Genomic DNA, 19,086 nt, shown 5'->3' with positions numbered 1-19,086 from the left:
ACTATTGGGATGTTTTTAGTGTCTTCTACCATGAAGACCGATACAATACAAAATATTTGTTCAATGTCTCTGCCATTTCCCTGTTCTCCATTATTAATTTCCCAGTCTCATCCTCCAGGGGACCAACATTTACTTTAGCCACTCTTCCTTTTTATGTATCTGTAGAAACTCTTACTATCTGTTTTTATATTTCGTGCTAGTTTACTTTCATAACCTATCTTCTCTCTCAATCATTTTTTTAGTCGTTCTTTGCTGGCTTTTAAAAATTTCCCAATCCTCTGGCCTCCCACTAGTCTTGGCCACATTGTATGCCCTTGTTTTCAATTTGATACCCTCCCTTATTTCCTTACTTAGCCACCAATGGTAATCCCTTCTCTTACAGTCTTTCCTTCTCACTGGGATATATTTTTGTTGCGAGTTATGAAATATCTCCTTATATGTCTGCCACTGCTCGTCAACTGTCCCATACTTTAGTCTATTTTCCCAGTCCACGTTAGCCAACTCTGCCCTCATACCTTTGTAGTCTCCTTTATTTAAGCTGAGGATCCTGGTTTGAGAACCAACTTTCTTACCCTCCAACTGAATTTCAAATTCAATCATGTTATGGTCACTCATTCCACAAGATCTTTTACTACAAGATCATTTATTAATCTTGCCTCATTACACAGTACCAGATCTAAGATAGCCTGGTTGGTTCCGCAGTGTACTGTTCAAGGAAACTATCCCGGGTACACTCTATGAACTCCTCTCAAGGCTACCCTGGCCAATTTGCTTTGTCCAAACAATATGAAGGTTAAAATCACCCATGATTATTGCCGTTCCTTTATTACAAGCCTCCATTATTTCTTGATTTATACTCCGTCCAACAGTGTAGCTACACAAAGTATAACAGCACAGAAACAGGCCATTCGACCCAACAGGTCTATGCTGGTGTTTATGCTCCACACGAGTCTCCTCCCACTTTTCTTCAGCTAACCCCATCAGCATATCCTCCTTCTATTCCTTTCTCCCTCGTGCTTATCTAGCTTCCCCTTAAATGCATCTGTACTGTTCAGCTCACCCACCCCCTGTGGTAGCGAGTACCACATTTCTACCCACTCTCTGGGTAAAGAAGTTTCTCCTGAGTTCCCTATTGCATTTATTAGTGACCGATCTTTTATATTTAAAAAGAAAGACTTGCATTTATATAGCGCCTTTTGTGACCACCGGACATTTCAACGGCGTTTTACAGCCAATGAAGTACTTTTGGAGTGTAGTCACTGTTGTAATGTGGGAAACTCAGCAGCCAACTTGCGCACAGCAAGCTCCCATAAACAGCAATGTGATAATGACCAGATCATCTGTTTCTGTTATGTTGATTGAGAGATAAATATTGGCCAGGATACACAGGATCAATATCAGGAACCTGGGTGCATTACAGCAAACCTTCTGGCTTGTGGAGAATTTCATAGAATCATAGAAATTTACAGCACAGAAGGAGGCCATTGCGGCCCATCGTGTCTGCGCCGGCCGACAAAGAGCTATCCAGCCTACTCCCACTTTCCAGCTCTTGGTTCTTCCCCTGTAGGTTACAGCACTTCAAGAGCATACCCAAGTACTTTTTAAATGTGGTGGCACTGGGGATAACTCCCCTGCTTTTCTTCGAAATAGTGGCCTTGGGATCTTTTATGTCCACCTGAGAGAGCAGATGTCTTATCTGAAAAACAGCACCTCCAACAGCGTAGCGTCCCTCAGCACTGCACTGTCGGCCTAGCTTTATGTGCCCGGGTCCCTGGAGTGGGACTTGAACCCATAACTTGTAGAGCATTATTGGCAGCAAATATCTAAAATCCGTACCTTGCTGTGAATAGGAAAGCGCAGACAGTGGGCTTCAGTTCTAACCTATTGAAATTAACGGAACTGCCTAGATCATTTATAGAGGCGAGTTATATTTGAATACACAATTGGAAATGAGCAAGATTTGCCAGGCACTTGAGATTCCACCCCATCACACAATCTCCCGTGGCTGTTTCCTGCTCCTTGACTGGAGCCTGCGATTAATTTTAATTTACATTTTCATAGAAACATAGAAAATAGGTGCAGGAGTAGGCCATTCAGCCCTTCGAGTCTGCACCACCATTCAATATGATCATGGCTGATCCTGCAACTTCAGTACCCCATTCCTGCTTTCTCTCCATACCCCTTGATTCCTTTAGCCATAAGGGCCACATCTAACTCCCTTTTGAATGTATCTAACGAACTGGCCCCAACAACTTTCTGTGGTAGAAAATTTCACAGGTTCACAATTCTCTGAGTGAAGAACATTCTCCTCATCTCGGTCCTAAATGGCTTACCCCTTATCCTTAGACTGTGACCACTGGTTCTGGACTTCCCCAACATCAGGAACATTCTTCCTGCATCTAACCTGTCTAATCCCGTCAGAATTTTATATGTTTCTATGAGATCCCCTCTCATTCTTCTAAATTCCAGTGAATATAAGCCTTGTCAATCCAATCTTTCTTCGTGTCAGTCCTGCCATCCTGGGAATCAGTCTGGTGAACCTTCGCTGCACTCCCTCAATAACAATAATGCCCTTCCTCAGATTAGGAGGCCAAAACTGAACACAATATTCTAGGTGTGGCCTCACCAAGGCCCTGTACAACTGCAGTAAGACCTCCCTGCTCCTATACTCAAAACCCATAGCTATGAAGGCCAACATGCCATTTGCCTTCTTCACTGCCTGCTGTACCTGCATGCCAACCTTCAATGACTGAAGTACCATGACACCCAGGTCTTGTTGCACCTCCCCCTTTCCTAATCTGTCACCATTCAGATAATCTGCCTTCCTGTTTTTGCCACCAAAGTGGATAACCTCACATTTATCGACATTATACTGCATCTGGCATGCATTTGCCAACTCACCTAACCTGTCCAAGTCACCCTGCAACCTCCTAGCATCCTCCTCGCAGCTCACACCGCCACCCATCTGCAAACTTGGAGATATTACATTCAATTCCTTCGTCCAAATCATTAATGTATATTGTAAATAGCTGGGGTCCCAGCACTGAGCCCTGCGGCACCCCACTAAGGAGGGGAAGAGACAGGGGGGGAGGGAAGAGGGGGAAGAGAGAGGGGGAGGGGAGGGGAGGGGAGAGGGGGGGAAAGAGGGGGGGTGGGGAAAAGAGGGGAGGGGGTGGGGAGGAGGGGAGAGAGGGGAGGGGAGGGGGGAGTCAAAATCTTGCTGTTTGTTCACATGTCTGTGTCTGTGAACCCGCGCCATGTAATGATGCAGCAGAAGCACTAAACTGCCGGAGAACGGTAACTGCATGGTGTAGAGGAGGCATCCCGGATTAGTACCTGGACCGTGCGGAGTCGATTGATCTTGCCCAGTGAGGAGGTGGGCCTTGGTTCTGCTTCCTACCCAGGGAGACTCGCGGCAAAGTGCTGTTCGTGGATGTCTGGTGAGGGTGGGTTTAGATGTGACTACGATGCCCTCGCTGGTTGAATAGCCTGCTGCCATTCGTTGTATTAACCCTCGCGTGCAGAATGGCCACTTGGCAGCGAGGCCAATAAGCAGGGGGCACAGATTTAAAGTCATTAGTAGAAGGGTTGGTGGAGGGATTGAGGAGAGCGTTTTTCACCCAGAGAGTGGTGGAAGTCTGGAACTCGCTGCCTGAAAGGGTGGTTGAGGCAGAAACCCTCATCGCATTTAACAAGTGCTTGGATGTGCACTTGAGGTGCTGCAACCTACCGGGCTACGGACCACGAGCTGCAAAGTGGGAATCGGCTGGATAGCTCTTTGGAGACCGAGACTGGCTTTTTATGTGACTGGCTTCATTAATTCTTCAGATCAGAAGATAGATTGCTGTTTTCAGTTCGGATAACGCCAAAGTAAGCAGCATTAAGGCTGCATTTAGCCTCTGGCAGCTGATCTGGGATTGGTGACTATCATAGCAGTGAACCTGATTTATGCGACCTGAACATGAATCTGGCTGCATGTGGCAGACTTGGGAGAGAGAGAGAGAGAGAGAGCTCTGCGCACATTCGTGCTTGACCGGATGCACAGGGACTTTGCTCTCCGTTGGTAAATTGAAGGTGCGGAGAATGAGAGCGAGTCTCCAAATATTTAAACCAGCTCTGCTTAACTTTGTAAAATGCCTAAAAGTTCAAACAAACCCCTGTTGAAGCTTGAGCAGGCTTCCCCTGCACTGACCCATGGTATCTCGCTCCACTCCACTGTAGGGCGGGTGGGACCCAACTGGAGTCGTCATGTAAATAGCAGTGACTAGCTGTGGCTCAGTGGTTATCACACTCGCCGATGATTTAGAAGGTTGTGGGTTCAAGTCCCACTCCAGGGGCTCAATTTTCTCCAGTGATTTGTGCTATTTTTTTGGAGCAGGCCGCTTTTTTTGGCCTAAGTTTAAAAGTCCACAGTTTCTCCAATCAATTTGCACTGGCTGTAACTCGGTAAGTAACGATTTTTTTAGGTAAGTTTTTTTTTTCAGCCAAAGGGGGTGTAACCGGCCACCTGCACCAATTCTGGTCATTTTGGCCAGCTGAGAGTTACTCCAATTCTGCTTAGGCCAGCGTATGTGGGCCTCTCCAGAAAAACCTTGCTGAGAGAGTTAAGGAAATCGAAGACCATTCGGCCTGGGCTAGGGGCGGGGAGCGGACCAGGAGGGCACTCGGGGCCAGGGTCGGTGGGGCACGTTGGCCTGGGCTAGGGACCGGGGAGCGCTGCTGCAATCCCTCCCTCACCACGACAAAATCACCCCCCCCCCCCCCCACCCCAGGCCCGGGACGCCCTTACACGGCACCGTCTTGATGCCACCGCTAAAGAAACCTCTGAGCCCCCCCCCCGGCCCAGCCCCCCCCCCCGTCGCCCAACAACCTCAACCCACACCCTTCCCTCAGCCCTATTGACATATGTTTAAAAACACCGAAAACACACCCTCAATCCCGGCTACGGACACTGATGCAACCCCATTGGCAGGCTTAATATACCACCACAAATCACCCCTCCCAGCCGCCCCTGAACGGCACCATCTTCATACCTTCACAATGAAACCTCTGACCCCCGCACAACAAGCTCGGCTCACACCCTTACCTCAGCCCTATCGACATTGCCAAATCCGAGCTGCGCTGCACATGCCCGTCCATTGGAGTGGCGTCAAAAATGTAAGTTTTTTTCCCCCCGCGCATGTGCAGAAGGCCTGGCGTCGTTTTTCGGCGCAGACAGCAGGCTCCACCCCCCCACCACCCCCCCGAGGCGACTGGACACACCCCGAATTCCATTTACAGATCGGGGAAAGTTTGGACAAATATTTATGGCGCATTTCTGCCCCTAAAAACCCGACGTAACTCTTGGCAAAATTGAGCCCCAGGAACTTGCGCGCACACACACACATCTATGCTGACACTCCAGTGCAGTGCTGAGGTGCCGTCTTTCGGATGAGACGTTAAACCGAGGCCCTATCTGCCCCCTCGGGTGGGAGTAAAAGATCCCACAGCACTATTTTGAAGAAGAGCAGGGGAGTTATCCCCGGTGTCCTGGGACAATATTTATCCCTCAATCAACATAACAAAAAACAGATTATCTGATCATTATCACATTGCACTTTGTGGGAGCTTGCTGTGCGTAAATTGGCTGCCGCGTTTCCCACATTACAACAGTGACTACTTCAAAAAATACTTAATTGGCTGTAAAGCGCCTTGAGACGTCCGATGGTCGTGAAAGGCGCTATATAAATGCACGTTTTTTGAAGTCTTTTAGCAGTATATCTGTAGCCTAAATTACCTCCGACCAAAAGATGCATTGTTGTGCCTCCAACATCAATATACTTCAGGTGTCAGACTGTGAATGATGGGATTGGGTAAATCCAGCCTCAGATGGTGGTTTGCTATTGGCTGCAAGGGTCCCCCTAAGTGATGGGAGATCGGGCAGTGTCTGTCCACCCAGACATTAGTGAACCTGGCCCCATGGCACGCAACTGCACTTAACCTTCAGCCTGGCTTAGGGCTGATTGTGTGGTTAATGAGAATTACTGTAATTGCACCCGGGCAGGATGTGGTACTTCTCCTAAAGTCAGGACTAATTCCACTTTATTCCGATTCAACATCTAACCACGCTGTACCCAACCTCTGTGCTGATACCAGGTTAATGAATGTGGAAACTGTTCCATTCTCCTGTACTTGGAAGCACTTTAAGTACAAAAGTCCACCAGAAAAATCTGGTGATGTACACGTGCAGATTATCACAATAAGATCTGCCATTTATGTCAATGTGTATACCTTTTAGAATTGTATCTCTTTATCCCCACTGCACCTCTGTAGGAAAAGTACCTGCCTTGTGCAGGCAGCCAATCCTTGATTTGAAGCTGGTATTTTTCCCCCTGACCGTTCGTTGTATTCCAATAATCTGTGTGGGAGCACTGGAGGACTTCTGTATATTTGCCTATAGTAATTGTGTACATTTGTGTACATTTTGTAGTTGTAATTGTGTAGATTTCAGCCCGATTACTGAAAGTATAGTTATCCCAGGTCAGATAAAGCATTTGTGTGGGCGGGGAAAGTTTCCATTACTTACTGTAGCAGCTGGTCATGTTGCAAACCAGTTGTTGACTAACTAACTTTTTTAACTCCCTTACACCCTCTGACTGAAACTGCGACCTATTAGTACTTGTCTGGTACAAATCTTAAAGGGGCCATCGGTTTAAATAAATGGCCCCAAATTATTTACAGATGGTGCTGCGGGAACGTTAGCATGAACTTTGTTCTGCAACATGATCACATAAAATTGGCGCCGTTTGAGCCCGCTTTTGAAGTGCACGGGCAAAAGCTCACGGCTGTTTCTTGTTTTTCTCTCCGTGGACTGTGGGAGCTGGTTCAGCTGTGGTTATTTTTAACCAGGGTCTACACTGCTGCCACTTGCTGTGTGATGTTATGCTAGCAGCAAACAAGTTCAGGCTTGCAAACCTGAGGTTCGAAAGAGCGGGGGACAAGAAAAAAACAAGCCCTGGCCTTTGCAGAACTAAAGCGTGGCTGGGCTGTGTCGTGTGTGTCTCCAAGCAAGCCCTTTATACACCGGGGTGTGTCTGTACTCTGCGATTGTACAGTGGTATACTGCAGCTAATCGTTTCAATCCCCCCCCTCTCCGTTTGGGGTGGGGGGGGTGGTGCATCTGAGAGAGGAGGCATGAAATATATCCTGTTGGTCCTAGCCTACTGCAGAACTAAAGCTGGTTTCCAACAGTTAACCGACAGACGCAGTGATGGGCAGGCACTGACTTGAACTCGTCTAGCCAGCCATTTGTTTACCAGCCAACCTGCTCCACACACACATTCTTGTATAAGCTGCATGAGCAGGGCTGCTTAACTTTGCAAAGCCAAATCTTCTTTGGAAATAAATGCTGGTAAATGCACAGCATGTTGATGAAACACCTGGGAGAAACCTCTTCATATTGCAATATCCAGTTTCTCTTTCCCTTTTTTTTCCCTCCTTCCTCATTTTGTGGTTTAAAAGCTGCCGTTCCAAACTGAGCTTGCAACCTTTGAATTGTTTATGTTCTATTGCTTATCTCCAAACCTGGCACTGAGCTCATGGTCTACAGAGCAGTAATGATACCCGCCCTCCAATATGCTTCAGAGACATGGACTATGTGCAGCAGGCACCTCAAAGCACTGGGAGAAACCTAGAAACATAGAAAATAGGTGCAGGAGCAGGCCATTCAGTCCTTCGAGCCTGCACCACCATTCAATAAGATCATGGCTGATCATTCCTTCAGTACCCCTTTCCTGCTTTCTCTCCATACCCCTTGATCCCCTTCACCGTAAGAGCCATATCTAACTCCCTCTTTAATATATCCAGTGAATTGGCATCAACAACTCCCTGCGGCAGGGAATTCCACAGGTTAACAACTCTCTGAGTGAAGAAGTTTCTCCTCATCTCAGTCCTAAATGGCCTACCCCTTATCCTAAGACTATGTCCCCTGGTTCTGGACTTCCCCAACATCGGGAACATTCTTCCCGCATCTAACCTGTCCAGTCCCGTCAGAATCTTGTATGTTTCTATGAGATCCCCTCTCATCTTTCTAAACTCCAGTGAATAAAGGCCCAGTTGATCCAGTCTCTCCTCATGTGACGGCCTAGGAGGTACCACCATCAATGCTGCCTCCGCAAAATCCTGCCAATCCATTGACAGGATAGGCGCACCAAAGTCTGCGTTCTCACTCCGGCCAGCATCGAGACATTGACCACGCTCGATCAGCTCCGATGGACGGGCCACATTGTCCGCATGCCTGATACTAGACTCCCGAAACAAGCACTCTACTCTGAGCTCCGACACCACAAGCGAGTCCCAGGAGGGCAGAGAAAACACTTCAAGGACACCCTCAAAGCCTCCTTGAACAAATGTAACAACCCCACCGACTCTTGGGACTCCCCGGCCCAAGACCCCTCAAAGTGGAGGAGAAGCATTCGCGAAGGCGCCGAGTCTCTTTGTCGGGAGCACATGGAAGCCAAGTACAAACAGTGGAAGGAGCGTATGACAAACCAAGCACCCCACCCACCCGTCCCTCCAATCACTGTCTGCCCCACCTGTGACCGAGACTGTAGATCCCACATTAGTCTTATCCGTCACCTTAGAACTCATTTTAGTGTGGAAGCAAGTCATCCGCGACTCCGGGAGACTGCCTGCAAGAAAGGTTCTAAGCAAAGTATGTTTCAGTGCCTGCGTATCTGATTGCATTTATTCATGGTTAAAGTCTGATCTGTTTCCCCTCGTGGGGGAATCTAGAACAGGGGGGGCAGAGTTTCAGAATAAGGCGGCGATGAGGAGGAATTTCTTCTGAGGATTATGAATCTTTGGAATTCTCTACCCTAGAGAGCTGAGTCATTGAATATATTCAAGGCTGAGATAGACAGATCCTTGAACTGTAGGGAAGTCGAGGGTTATGGGGAGCGGGCAGGAAAGTGGATTGGAAGCCAAGATCAGATCAGCCATGACTTTGTTGGATGGCAGAGCAGGCTCCGGAGGCCGTATGGCCTACTCTTCTTTCTTATGTTCTTACTTCTCCAACACCCTTTTTTAATCTGCCAAATATCTTTAATGTATGCAATTTGTTGTCCGTAATTCCTTCGCACTTGGAAGGAATGGATGACTGTGCCCCAGTCATAGAAGCTGCATTTAGGTGGAAATTCTAAACTCTCTTTGTGCTTGTAACCCAGCAAGAGATTAATGGTTTAGCTGCAGCATTGAGTTAGATAAGGTAGGATTATTGGACCGTATCTACTTGGTGTGTCATGATATGGCATTCAAGGAATTTAAACAAGTTATGGCATTGAGACTTTACACAAAACTAGTTGCAACGTGACTCGTGACTTAAAAATTATCTTCCGATGTCCTTCCTCTCCCATTGTTTGTTTAGATGCCTGAGGTACATAGCAAGATGAGAGAAATATATCTAGGAGAAGTCATGTGGTAGCATACAGGGACAGTTAAGAATAACAACAACCTGTATTTATATAGCACCTTTTAAAGAGTATTAAGAGGTTAAAAAAAAATTGACACCGAGCCGATAGAGGAGAAATTAGGACAGGTGATCAAATGCTTGGTCAAAGAGGTAGGTTTTAAGGAGGGTCTTGAAGGAGGAAAGAGAGACAGAGGAGAGGTTTAGGCAGGGAATTCTGGAGCTTGGGGCCTAGGCAATGCTCAAGTGGGCAAAATTCGAGGAGCGCAGACATCTTTGAGATGGGGGGGGGGGGTTGGGGGCCTGGAGGAGATTAGAGAGATAGGGAGGGGCGAGGCCATGGAGGGATTTGAAAATAAGGATGAGAATTTTGAAATCGAGGCATTGCTTAACCGGGAGTCATTGTAGGTCAGCGAGTACAGTGTTGATGGGTGAACGGGACTTGGTGCAAGTTAGGATATGAACTGCTGAGTTTTTGATCACCTCGAGTCTATGTAGGGTAAAATGTGGGAGGCCAGTCAAGAGTGCATTGGAATAGTCAAGTCTCGAGGTAACAAAGGCATGGATGAGGGCTTCTGCAGTGGATGAGCTGAGGCAAGGGCAGAGACGGGCAATGTTACGGAGGTAGAAATAGACGGTCTTAGTTATACTGTGGATATGTGGTCAAAAGCTAATTTCAGGGTCAAATATAACACTAAGGTTGCGAACAGTCTGGTTCAGCTTCAGACAGAAGTTGGGGCGAGGGATGGAGTTAGTGGCTAGGGAATGGAGTTTGTGGCGGGGACCGAAAATAATGGCTTCACTTCCCAATATTCAACTGGAGAAAATTTCTGCTCATCCAGAACTGAATGTCGGACAAGCAGTCTGACAATTTAGAGACCGTGGAGGGGTCGAGAGAGGTGGTAGTGAGGTAGAGCTGTGGGTGTCGTCAGCGTACATGTGGAAACTAACGCTGTCGCCAAGGGGCAACATGTAGATGAGAAATAAGAGATTAGATTGAGAGAATTTTCAATAATCGAATCTTTTTGGAGTTGGAGCCTGGGCTGAGAGAGATCATTGAAACCAGAGTAGAAACCTTGTATCTCAAGCCAGGTGCTCTTCCTGTTGTTGGGATAGCCTAAGCAAGTACTGTTCCGTCTGGGAACTGGGAACCACAAACCCCTGTAGTGTGAGTGAGGGGAAATGAGATTGAGGTCTAGAGCTGAGAGACTTTGCGATCAAAGGCAGAGAGAAAAAGCACAAGGCCGGAGATGGGGAGGGCACATAGTGGTCCCGAGGTCTGAAAATGGGCCAGGAAAGGAATGCATTGACAACCCCAAGGTGAAAGGTGTAGAGAGGCGAGCAAAACTCGGGCTTGAATTTTGTGTTTGGGGCCCAGAACAGCATTGCTGCTACTTGAGTCGGGGAGAGACACTGCCGTACGTGGAGAGCATAAATTTAACCAGGATAGTCCATGTCGGGACAGGCAGATTGCCCAGTTTCCAAAATGCTGATCCTGACGCTTTCCCGATTTTTAGTTTCTAAGAACGGCACTCGCTGTATCTGCAGCTTGGAAGTTGAGCAAGTCTTTCTAGGCACTCCCAATATCGCTCTCCCATTATTCAGGAGTGCCCGATTGTGCCTCCAATTTGGGAAGTGGGACGGAGCCAGCGACAGTGGGACAGGAGACAGCCCTGAAAGTTCTGCCACGGGAGCAGAGCTGCAGCACTGGCGGGGGTTTCTTTGGATAGGGACTGAATGTCTGCATGTCGTTGTCCTCATCATCATCATAGGCAGTCCCTCGGAATCGAGGAAGACTTGCTTCCAATCTTAAAATGAGTCCTGAGGGGACTGAGCAGTCCAATACGAGAACCACAGTCCCTGTCACAGGTGGGGCAGATAGTCGTTGAGGGAAAGGGTGGGTGGGACTGTTTTGCCGCACGCTCTTTCTGCTGCCTGCATTTGTTTTCTGCATGCTCTCGGCGATGAGACTCGAGGAACTGAGCGCCCTCCCGGATGCACTTCCTCCACTTAGCGACTCCCAGGTGTCAGTGGAGATGTTGCACTTTATCAGGGAGGCTTTGAGGGTGTCTTTGTAACGTTTCCGCTGCCCACCCTTGGCTCATTTGCCGTGAAGGAGTTCCGAGTAGAGCGCTTGCTTTGGGAGTCTCGTGTCTGGCATGTGAACAATGTGGCCCGCCCAGCTGAGCTAGCATTCGAATGGAGCAATCAACCATGTTAGGGACTCACTGCAATCATACGATGTTAAAAGATGTGCAGGCAATTTTGAAATGTGGAATGCTAAGAACTCCTCTTGGATTATATGGACATTCTGCGTCTTCTGTCTGTTTATCTTTGGCTTCTTGTTGCCATAAAGTGGAGAGGACCAGGTATGGGAAAAGCCAGAGCCTTCTCCAATAGCATGATCTTTGTAAAGTAGTACATCTTCTGTCTTGACTGAATTTCCCTGCATCGGACGCACATAAACTCTGCATTTTGCAAATAGAACCTCTCACCTTGAGCTGCAGGAAATCTTCCATACGTTTTAATGACACGTGTGAGTGAACTTGGGCCTTGGGCCTGGAACTTTTAACGGTGTTTCGCAACTCTGAATTCCTTGATGGAAATGTCTGTGAAGATGTTTTCTTATGCGTTTGAGCTCTCGTGACCACTAGCTGTGCCAAATAAATTAAGCAACAAAGGGGAACTACAAACTATTTCCTGTTTAATCTACAGCCGAGCGGCCAGAGAAAATCTTTTGACTTGGTAAAAGTGGCACATGACCCTCTGCTCGGAATCTATCAGATGACTGAAATAAACGTTGTGGTTTTATGACCTACTTACAAACTGGACTGTGATGTCTTCCCTCCAGTCATGGTAACTTACCTTGTCCCAAAGTATTCCAGGAACTGTTTCATCTTGGCAAAGGGTTTAGTGGCAGCAGCAGTGATGTTGGATCTGATTGTGGGTTTGAGTAAGGAGGCTAGGTGAATGTGTTCTGTAGCATTTTAAAAATGGCAGTGGTCCAGGCACCGCACCAAGCTATCTGTACTGCGCTCGAGTATACAGGCCACACCTGGTGTAGTGTACTTGTGAATTACTCCATGAGGCAATGTGTTGCACTCAAACTGTAGTGACCTTGATCCTTTATTCGTAACTCGAGTGAGGCAGCCGCATGGTGGCTGCCCTTTTATACAGCCCCTGCCACCAGGGCAGGAAAGCCCGGTCTCCACCAGTTGCACCCTCTAGTGGTGGCCGCATAGTATAAACACAGTGTAACCCTTATTGACAGTACATCAGGTAAACAAGTCTCCATCTTGTGCAACTATACAGTGACTACACAGAGTATATCTATAGTCTGCATATATAACATCTGGAGTACGGTGTACAGTTCTGGTGCCCTTACCCAAGGAGAGACATACTTTTCTTCGAGGGAGTGCAATGAAGGTTCACTAGACTGATTCCTGGCAGAGCAGGCTCGAAGGGACAAATGGCCTACTCCAGCTCCTATTTCTTATTCATTCCTTATCGATCTCTGGTACGGGAGCATAGTGGTTATGTTACTGAACCAAGTAATCCAGAGGCCTGGACTAATTATCTGGGGACGTGATCTCAAATCCCATTTAACTTGTTAATTACATTTTTCAAAAACTAGTATCAGTAATGGTGACCATGAAACTACTGAATTGTCGTAAAAGCCCATCTGGGTCACTAATGTCCTTTTAGGGAAGGAAATCTGCTGCCCTTAACCCGGTCTGGCCTATATGTGACTCCAGACTCAAAGCAATGTGGTTGACTCTTAACTGTCCTTAACTGTCGCCTCGCGAGCCACTCCGTTACATAAGGCAGCTCACTTTCTCGAGGGCAATTGGGGACGGGCAATAAATGCTGGTCTCGCCAGCGACACTCGCATGAACAAATAAATTACAAAAAGTGGCTGGATAATTTTTTGAAGCTAGTGTCCGTAATGGTGACCATGAAACTACTGGTGCGGTAGCAGAGTGGTTATGTTACTGAACACCGCTGAAGCTAAAGGCTTGTTGCACTTGATAAATGTGCACTAATCAGATTCGGGTGTCTACGTGTAGGTGGATGGATTCCCTTTGGAAACATTTCTGCTGCAAACAATGTGGTTGCAGATTCCATTACCTGATGATCTGCTGTTGGATGCAGACTGACCGCTCTGCTGCTCCGTTATCGGCCAAGAGCTGACGTGTGGATTTCAGAGCGTCAATTCTCTCGCCCTTTTGTGGCGAGAGTTGAGGATTGTTAGCAGTCAGAAACCGTATAGCAATGCAGGGAGGCCCTCCACCATGCTTCACTTTCACCGGGTGCCGAATAGCTTCATTTTTAATTTTTTAAGCAGCTTTCGTAACACAAAGCTCGTCTGTCAAACGTTGACCGAAAAGGATTTTTTTCAGTTTCCTAACGTGGGGGGAGTTCTAAGGAACTTTTTTTTTTTTTTAGAAGTGGCTGTTTGGTGACTGAAGCTAGAAATATTTCAGAAATAGGCAGGCTTCAACATCAGTTTACTTTGAGTAGAAATTCTGCTGTGTGCAAAGGGTTTGATTTGAATTTTTTTCCCCTCCAACCCTCCTCCTGATCTGTTCATCAACCCCCCCCCCTGCCCCGTGCATTTGTTGCGTTCACCTGGGCTCGCCTCTTATGCCAACAGCAAAAAGTAGGCAACTTCACTGAGAACTTCCATCAGTTCCTCCGTTGGTCTGGCCTTGCGGACCAGTCTGAAGCCTGAACACTTCCTTGTTCTGTTGGCTGCTGTAGGCATCAAACTGTGGGCCGTAAATCGTGGCCTCTCCGGATGCATACGACGTGCGCAAGTTCTGCCTTTGGGTGCGCAGAGCGCATGTGCCTAAACCCGGAACTTGTGCTATATCAAACTGTTCCAATGCATCCCTGGGAGAATGGGCTTTCCCGGGTGGAGATATGGGCTATTTGCCCAGCAAATGTCTTTAAAACTCTTGCGCCTGGTAAAGGCAGGCTTCAGGCCTGCTTTTAAACGTTAGAAAAATTAAATTTCATCGCTAATTTTTAAATTAAATACCCTGTCCATTAAGGTAAGAAACATTTGAAATATTTCCCCCCCCATAAATATATTTTTTTCCTAAAACATTTAATTTAATTCAATTTCAATTAATTTTAAATATCTGATGTGTTTTTTTTTATTCATTGAGTTGTGTTTTTGGGGGTATTCTCATTGATAGTAATGGGAGCTCGGACAAGCGGAACTCATTATCCATGAGAATACTAGATAGTGATTGGTGGTCCGGGCCCACATGATCCCAGGATGCGCTCACGTTCCTGGGATGCGTTGGGCCTCTGCGCTGGGCTGTGCATCTAGGCCTCTGATCCGAAGTGTTTGTTCCTCCGGGACCACCAGGTCCTTTCGTTCAAAAAAATTTGGGTCAAAGGCATCTGCTCGTGGGAAGCCTCCGAACACAATTTTGGCCCATAGCTTTTGTCTTTGGGACTTCAAAGACTCTGATCTGATGGGAGACCCTGTATTTGAACAGCAAGAATTTCTCCCCCCCCCCCCCCCCCCCCCTGCCATTGGGACTTGTATGGAGGAAAATCTTGTCCTTTTGTGATTTTGGGGGGTGGGGGATATATATTTTGAAACCTCTTTTATTTCACCAAGATTGGCCTCCCACTTTCCATTTTCCCCCACTATAAGGGGAAAATTTGGTGGTGGGAGAGGAGGGAGACACAGGCCTTAAAAGACGCATGACCCCCTAATCTCGTGTCCGCTGTACAATTGAATCCAATTACAGCACTGGGGACCTAGAGCTGGGTGTAAAGTAAGAACATGCAATTGAAATTGGAAAAGGAGAATGAGCATTCTCTTTATGGCAACCCAAGCATTTGCCTGAAGGCATGTTGCTATTCAATCACAAGACTCATTTTACCTACCTAAAAATAGACAGCTGGAATGAGATGCCCAAGATCTCTAGAAGTTGCGAAACAGCCATGTTATTGTTGGGAGGAGGGAAGAAAGAGATAATAAGAACATAAGAAATAGGAACAGGAGTAGGCCATACGGCCCTTCAAGCCTGCTCCGCCATTCAGTAAGATCATGGCTGATTTGATCATGGACTCAGCTCCACTTCCCCGCCCGCTCCCCATAACCCCTTATCCCCCTATCTTTTAAGAAACTGTCTATTTCTGTCTTGAATTTATTCAATATCCCAGCTTCCACAGCTCTCTGTGGCAGCGAATTCCACAGATTTACAACCCTCTGAGAAGAAATTTCTCCTCATCTCTGTTTTAAATGGGCGGCCCCTTATTCTAAGGTCATGCCCTCTAGTTCTAGTCTCCCCCATCAGTGGAAACATCCTCTCTGCATCTACCTTGTCAAGCCTCCTCATAATCTTATACTTTTCAATAAGATCACCTCTCATTCTTCTGAATTCCAATGAGTAGAGGCCCAACCTACTCAACCTTTCCTCATTAGTCAACCCCTTCATCCCCGGAATCAACCTAGTGAACCTTCTCTGAACTGCCTCCAAAGCAAGTACATCCTTTCGTAAATATGGAAACCAAAACTGCACGCAGTATTCCAAGTGTGACCTCACCAATACCTTGTATAGCTGTAGCAAGACTTCTCTGCTTTTATACTCCATCCCCTTTGCAATAAAGGCCAAGATTCCATTGGCCTTCCTGGTCACTTGCTGTACCTGCATACTATCCTTTTGTGTTTCATGCACAAGATAGAAGAACCTTGCTATTCCATTTAAACAGCTAGGTAATGAATGCACTGCCTGGAAGGGTGGTGAAAATAGATTCAATAGTAACTTTCAAAAAGGAAATGGATATATGCTTGACGAGGAAAAATGAGCAGGGCTATGGGGAAAGGGCAGGGGAGCAGGACTAATTGGGTAGCTCTTTGAAAGAGGCACGATAGGCCCCTTCTGTGCTGTATCATTCTATGATGGCCCAAACTGTTGAGTATCCCCTCAGAGTTAAAATGGACAACTCAGTGGAATATTGATTGGGGTGCTGATGTTGGGCTGATATGCAGTAAATTTTTGTATTTTGTAATTTCAAAAGTTATTATAAAGTTAAACAAACTTTTTTTTTTTTACAAATGTGCTACTTCATTGAGTGCCTGATCTAGGACAAGTCTTTGTGACATCCATAAATCTTTTCCATAGGGGCACTCTGGGAGCTGTAGACCTCTGGTGTCTTGTGCTGCTTAACAAGTGCGAGGAGCTCATGGACTTTTGTTACTAAGATTGAGACCATCAGTTCAGCTGCTTCCCTCCCTTCCCCTAGCCCACCGGGCCAAACTTCCTCTAAAGATCCAACTTGCCCTCGCCCTGAACTTGCATCTTTCTCTCGTTTCTCTCCTATCTCCCCTCACCGCCTCATCCTGTCCAATGAGACCCACTTCCTGCTCCCTCGACCCTATTTCCACTAAACTACTGTTGCGTATGTAATAACTCAATAGGCTTAGTACCGCGAACTCAATCGGGTGCGACCTGACTACTTTTATTAGCTCTCACAGTGAGGATTAAAACATGGAGGCTTTCTTTATATACAAGGGCTGCACGTGTGTGTCTATGGCCCAATGACCTCCGACGGTCGCTCCCCCTGGTGGCAGGTAAACCCAGGCATACATACATTACAACTGCTGACCACCCAACTTCCCTTCCTGGCTCCCATGTTAGCTGATACTGTTAATACTTCTCTCTCATCAGGTAATGTCCCCCTCCCCTTCAAACCTGCAATCATCACCCTTCTCCTCAAAAAAAACCCAACCTTGACCTCTCTGTCCTTGTAAACTACCACCCTAGCTCCAACCTCCCTTTCCTCTCGAGTCCTTGAACATGCCGTCGCCTCCCAAATCCATGCCATCTTTCCCGGACGTGCTTGAATCCTTCCAGTCGGGAACGTGCCCCAGCCATAGTACCGAAACGGCTCCTATCGAAGTCACAAACAGTGATAAACTGTCGCTCCTCGTCCTTCTCGACCTGCCTGCAACCTTTGACATAGTGGACTACACCATCCTTCTCCGCTTGTCCGACATCCAGTACTGGATGAGCAGAAATTTCCTCCAACTGTATATTGGGAAGACCGAAGCCATTGTCTTTGGCCCCTGCTTAAAAACTCTGTTCCCGAGCCACTGATTCATCCCTCTTCCTGCTGACTGTCTGAGGTTGAACCAGACTGTTTGCAAACTTGGTGTCTTCTTCGACCCCGAGATGAGCTTCCGACCACATATCCGCATCTCGTCTGTTGCTGAAACCCTCATCCGTGCCTTTGTTACCTCTAGTCTTGACTATTCCAACACACTCCTGGCCGGCCTCCCATCATCTACTTTCTGTTAACTTAAGGTAAGCCAAAACTCTGCTGCCCGTGTCCTAACTCGCACCAAGTCCTGTTCACCCATCACCCCTGTGCTCGCTGACCTACATTAGCTCCTGGTTGAGCAATGCCCTGTTTTTTTTTTTTTAATTAACTTTTCTCATCCTTGTTTTCAAATCCCTCTATGGCCTCGCCCCTTCCTATCTCTCTAACCTCCTCCAGCCCCACAACCCTTCGAGATATCTGCGCTCCTCCAATTTTGACCTCGTGTGCAGCCCCGGTTTCAATCGCTCCACCATTGGCGGCCGTGCCTTCAGCTGCCTGGGCCCCAAGCTCTGGAATTCCCTCCCTAAACCTCTCCGCCTCTCTACCTCCCTCTCCTCCTTTTAAGACGCTCCTCGAAACCTGTATCTTTGACCAAGCTTTTGGCCACCTGTCAGGATATCTCCTCCTGTGGCTCGGTGTCCAATCCTGTTTGGTAACATTCCCGTGAAGCGCCTTTGGACGTTTTACTGCATTAAAGGCGCTATATAAATGCAAGTTGTTGTTGCTTTGATGAAGAGCGAGAAGTGTTGCAGGCTGCCTGTTTATACTTGTGTTGTATTTGGTGCTGTACATGTTTAATGAGACATACTGGGGGAAGGGACATTCTTCGTGTTTTAAAAATAGTTGCGTTGAGTTGGGGAAGGGAATGTGTCTCGCTGCCAGAACATTCTATTTTATTTGAGAACTAAAAATGCAAACATTAAGTTGTCTGTGGTACTTGCTAAAAATGTTATTTTTCTGGTAACATGTAGGGGCGTTATGTACACCACAGCCTTTAAAGATATGTAAAACTGGTACAGTGTGCCCTGTATTGGGACCAAATATTCTTAACCTGTCTGAATGATCAAAATATGGACATTATAAAACAATTTCAGGACTTCTATGCTAATTACAGTGGGACATGCTGTAATCCACACACGTAAACCATGTAAATCTTCCTTTTTTTTTGTTTAACGTGCATCAGTTTGATGCTGTTTCTGTAACTTATTCTGAGTTTTCCCTCCCTCTCTCCTTTGACTGTAGGATTGTTCTTTGTCTTGCCCTGTACTGACTCCTTTGTTAAAGTGGACATGAGAACTATTTCATTTGACATTCCACCTCAAGAGGTAAGGTGTATGAACGTTCAATGTTGTACAATACTTCCTGGTACACTGTTGCTTCAGCTTAGCTTGTATTCTCCATCTTTCCCAATACCTTGCCTGTCTGTGTTTTGTTTGTAACCTAGGTGTCGTATTTGACCCTGAAATGAGCTTCCGGCCACACATCCGCAGCATAACTAAGTCCGCCTATTTCCA

The 19,086-nt window shown here is 46.9% G+C and overlaps 1 protein-coding gene across 1 annotated transcript in view; it reads left to right on the top strand.

The window, feature by feature from the left end:
• LOC139243793 (stomatin) overlaps nt 1-19,086 on the top strand; it is a gene marked incomplete at its 3' end in the record, with an annotated part of 30,257 nt that overhangs the window by 10,304 nt on the left and 867 nt on the right. The window contains exon 3 of the mRNA XM_070870862.1: nt 18,815-18,897. Within this exon, the coding sequence (XP_070726963.1) occupies nt 18,815-18,897 (83 nt within the window). The remainder of the gene's footprint in view (nt 1-18,814; nt 18,898-19,086) is intronic.

This window comes from Pristiophorus japonicus, unplaced genomic scaffold, assembly GCF_044704955.1.
Source record: "Pristiophorus japonicus isolate sPriJap1 unplaced genomic scaffold, sPriJap1.hap1 HAP1_SCAFFOLD_1873, whole genome shotgun sequence".
NCBI lineage: Eukaryota > Metazoa > Chordata > Chondrichthyes > Pristiophoridae > Pristiophorus > Pristiophorus japonicus.
Note: the sequence above shows the minus strand (reverse complement) of the source record. Positions and strands in the feature narration are given on the sequence as shown.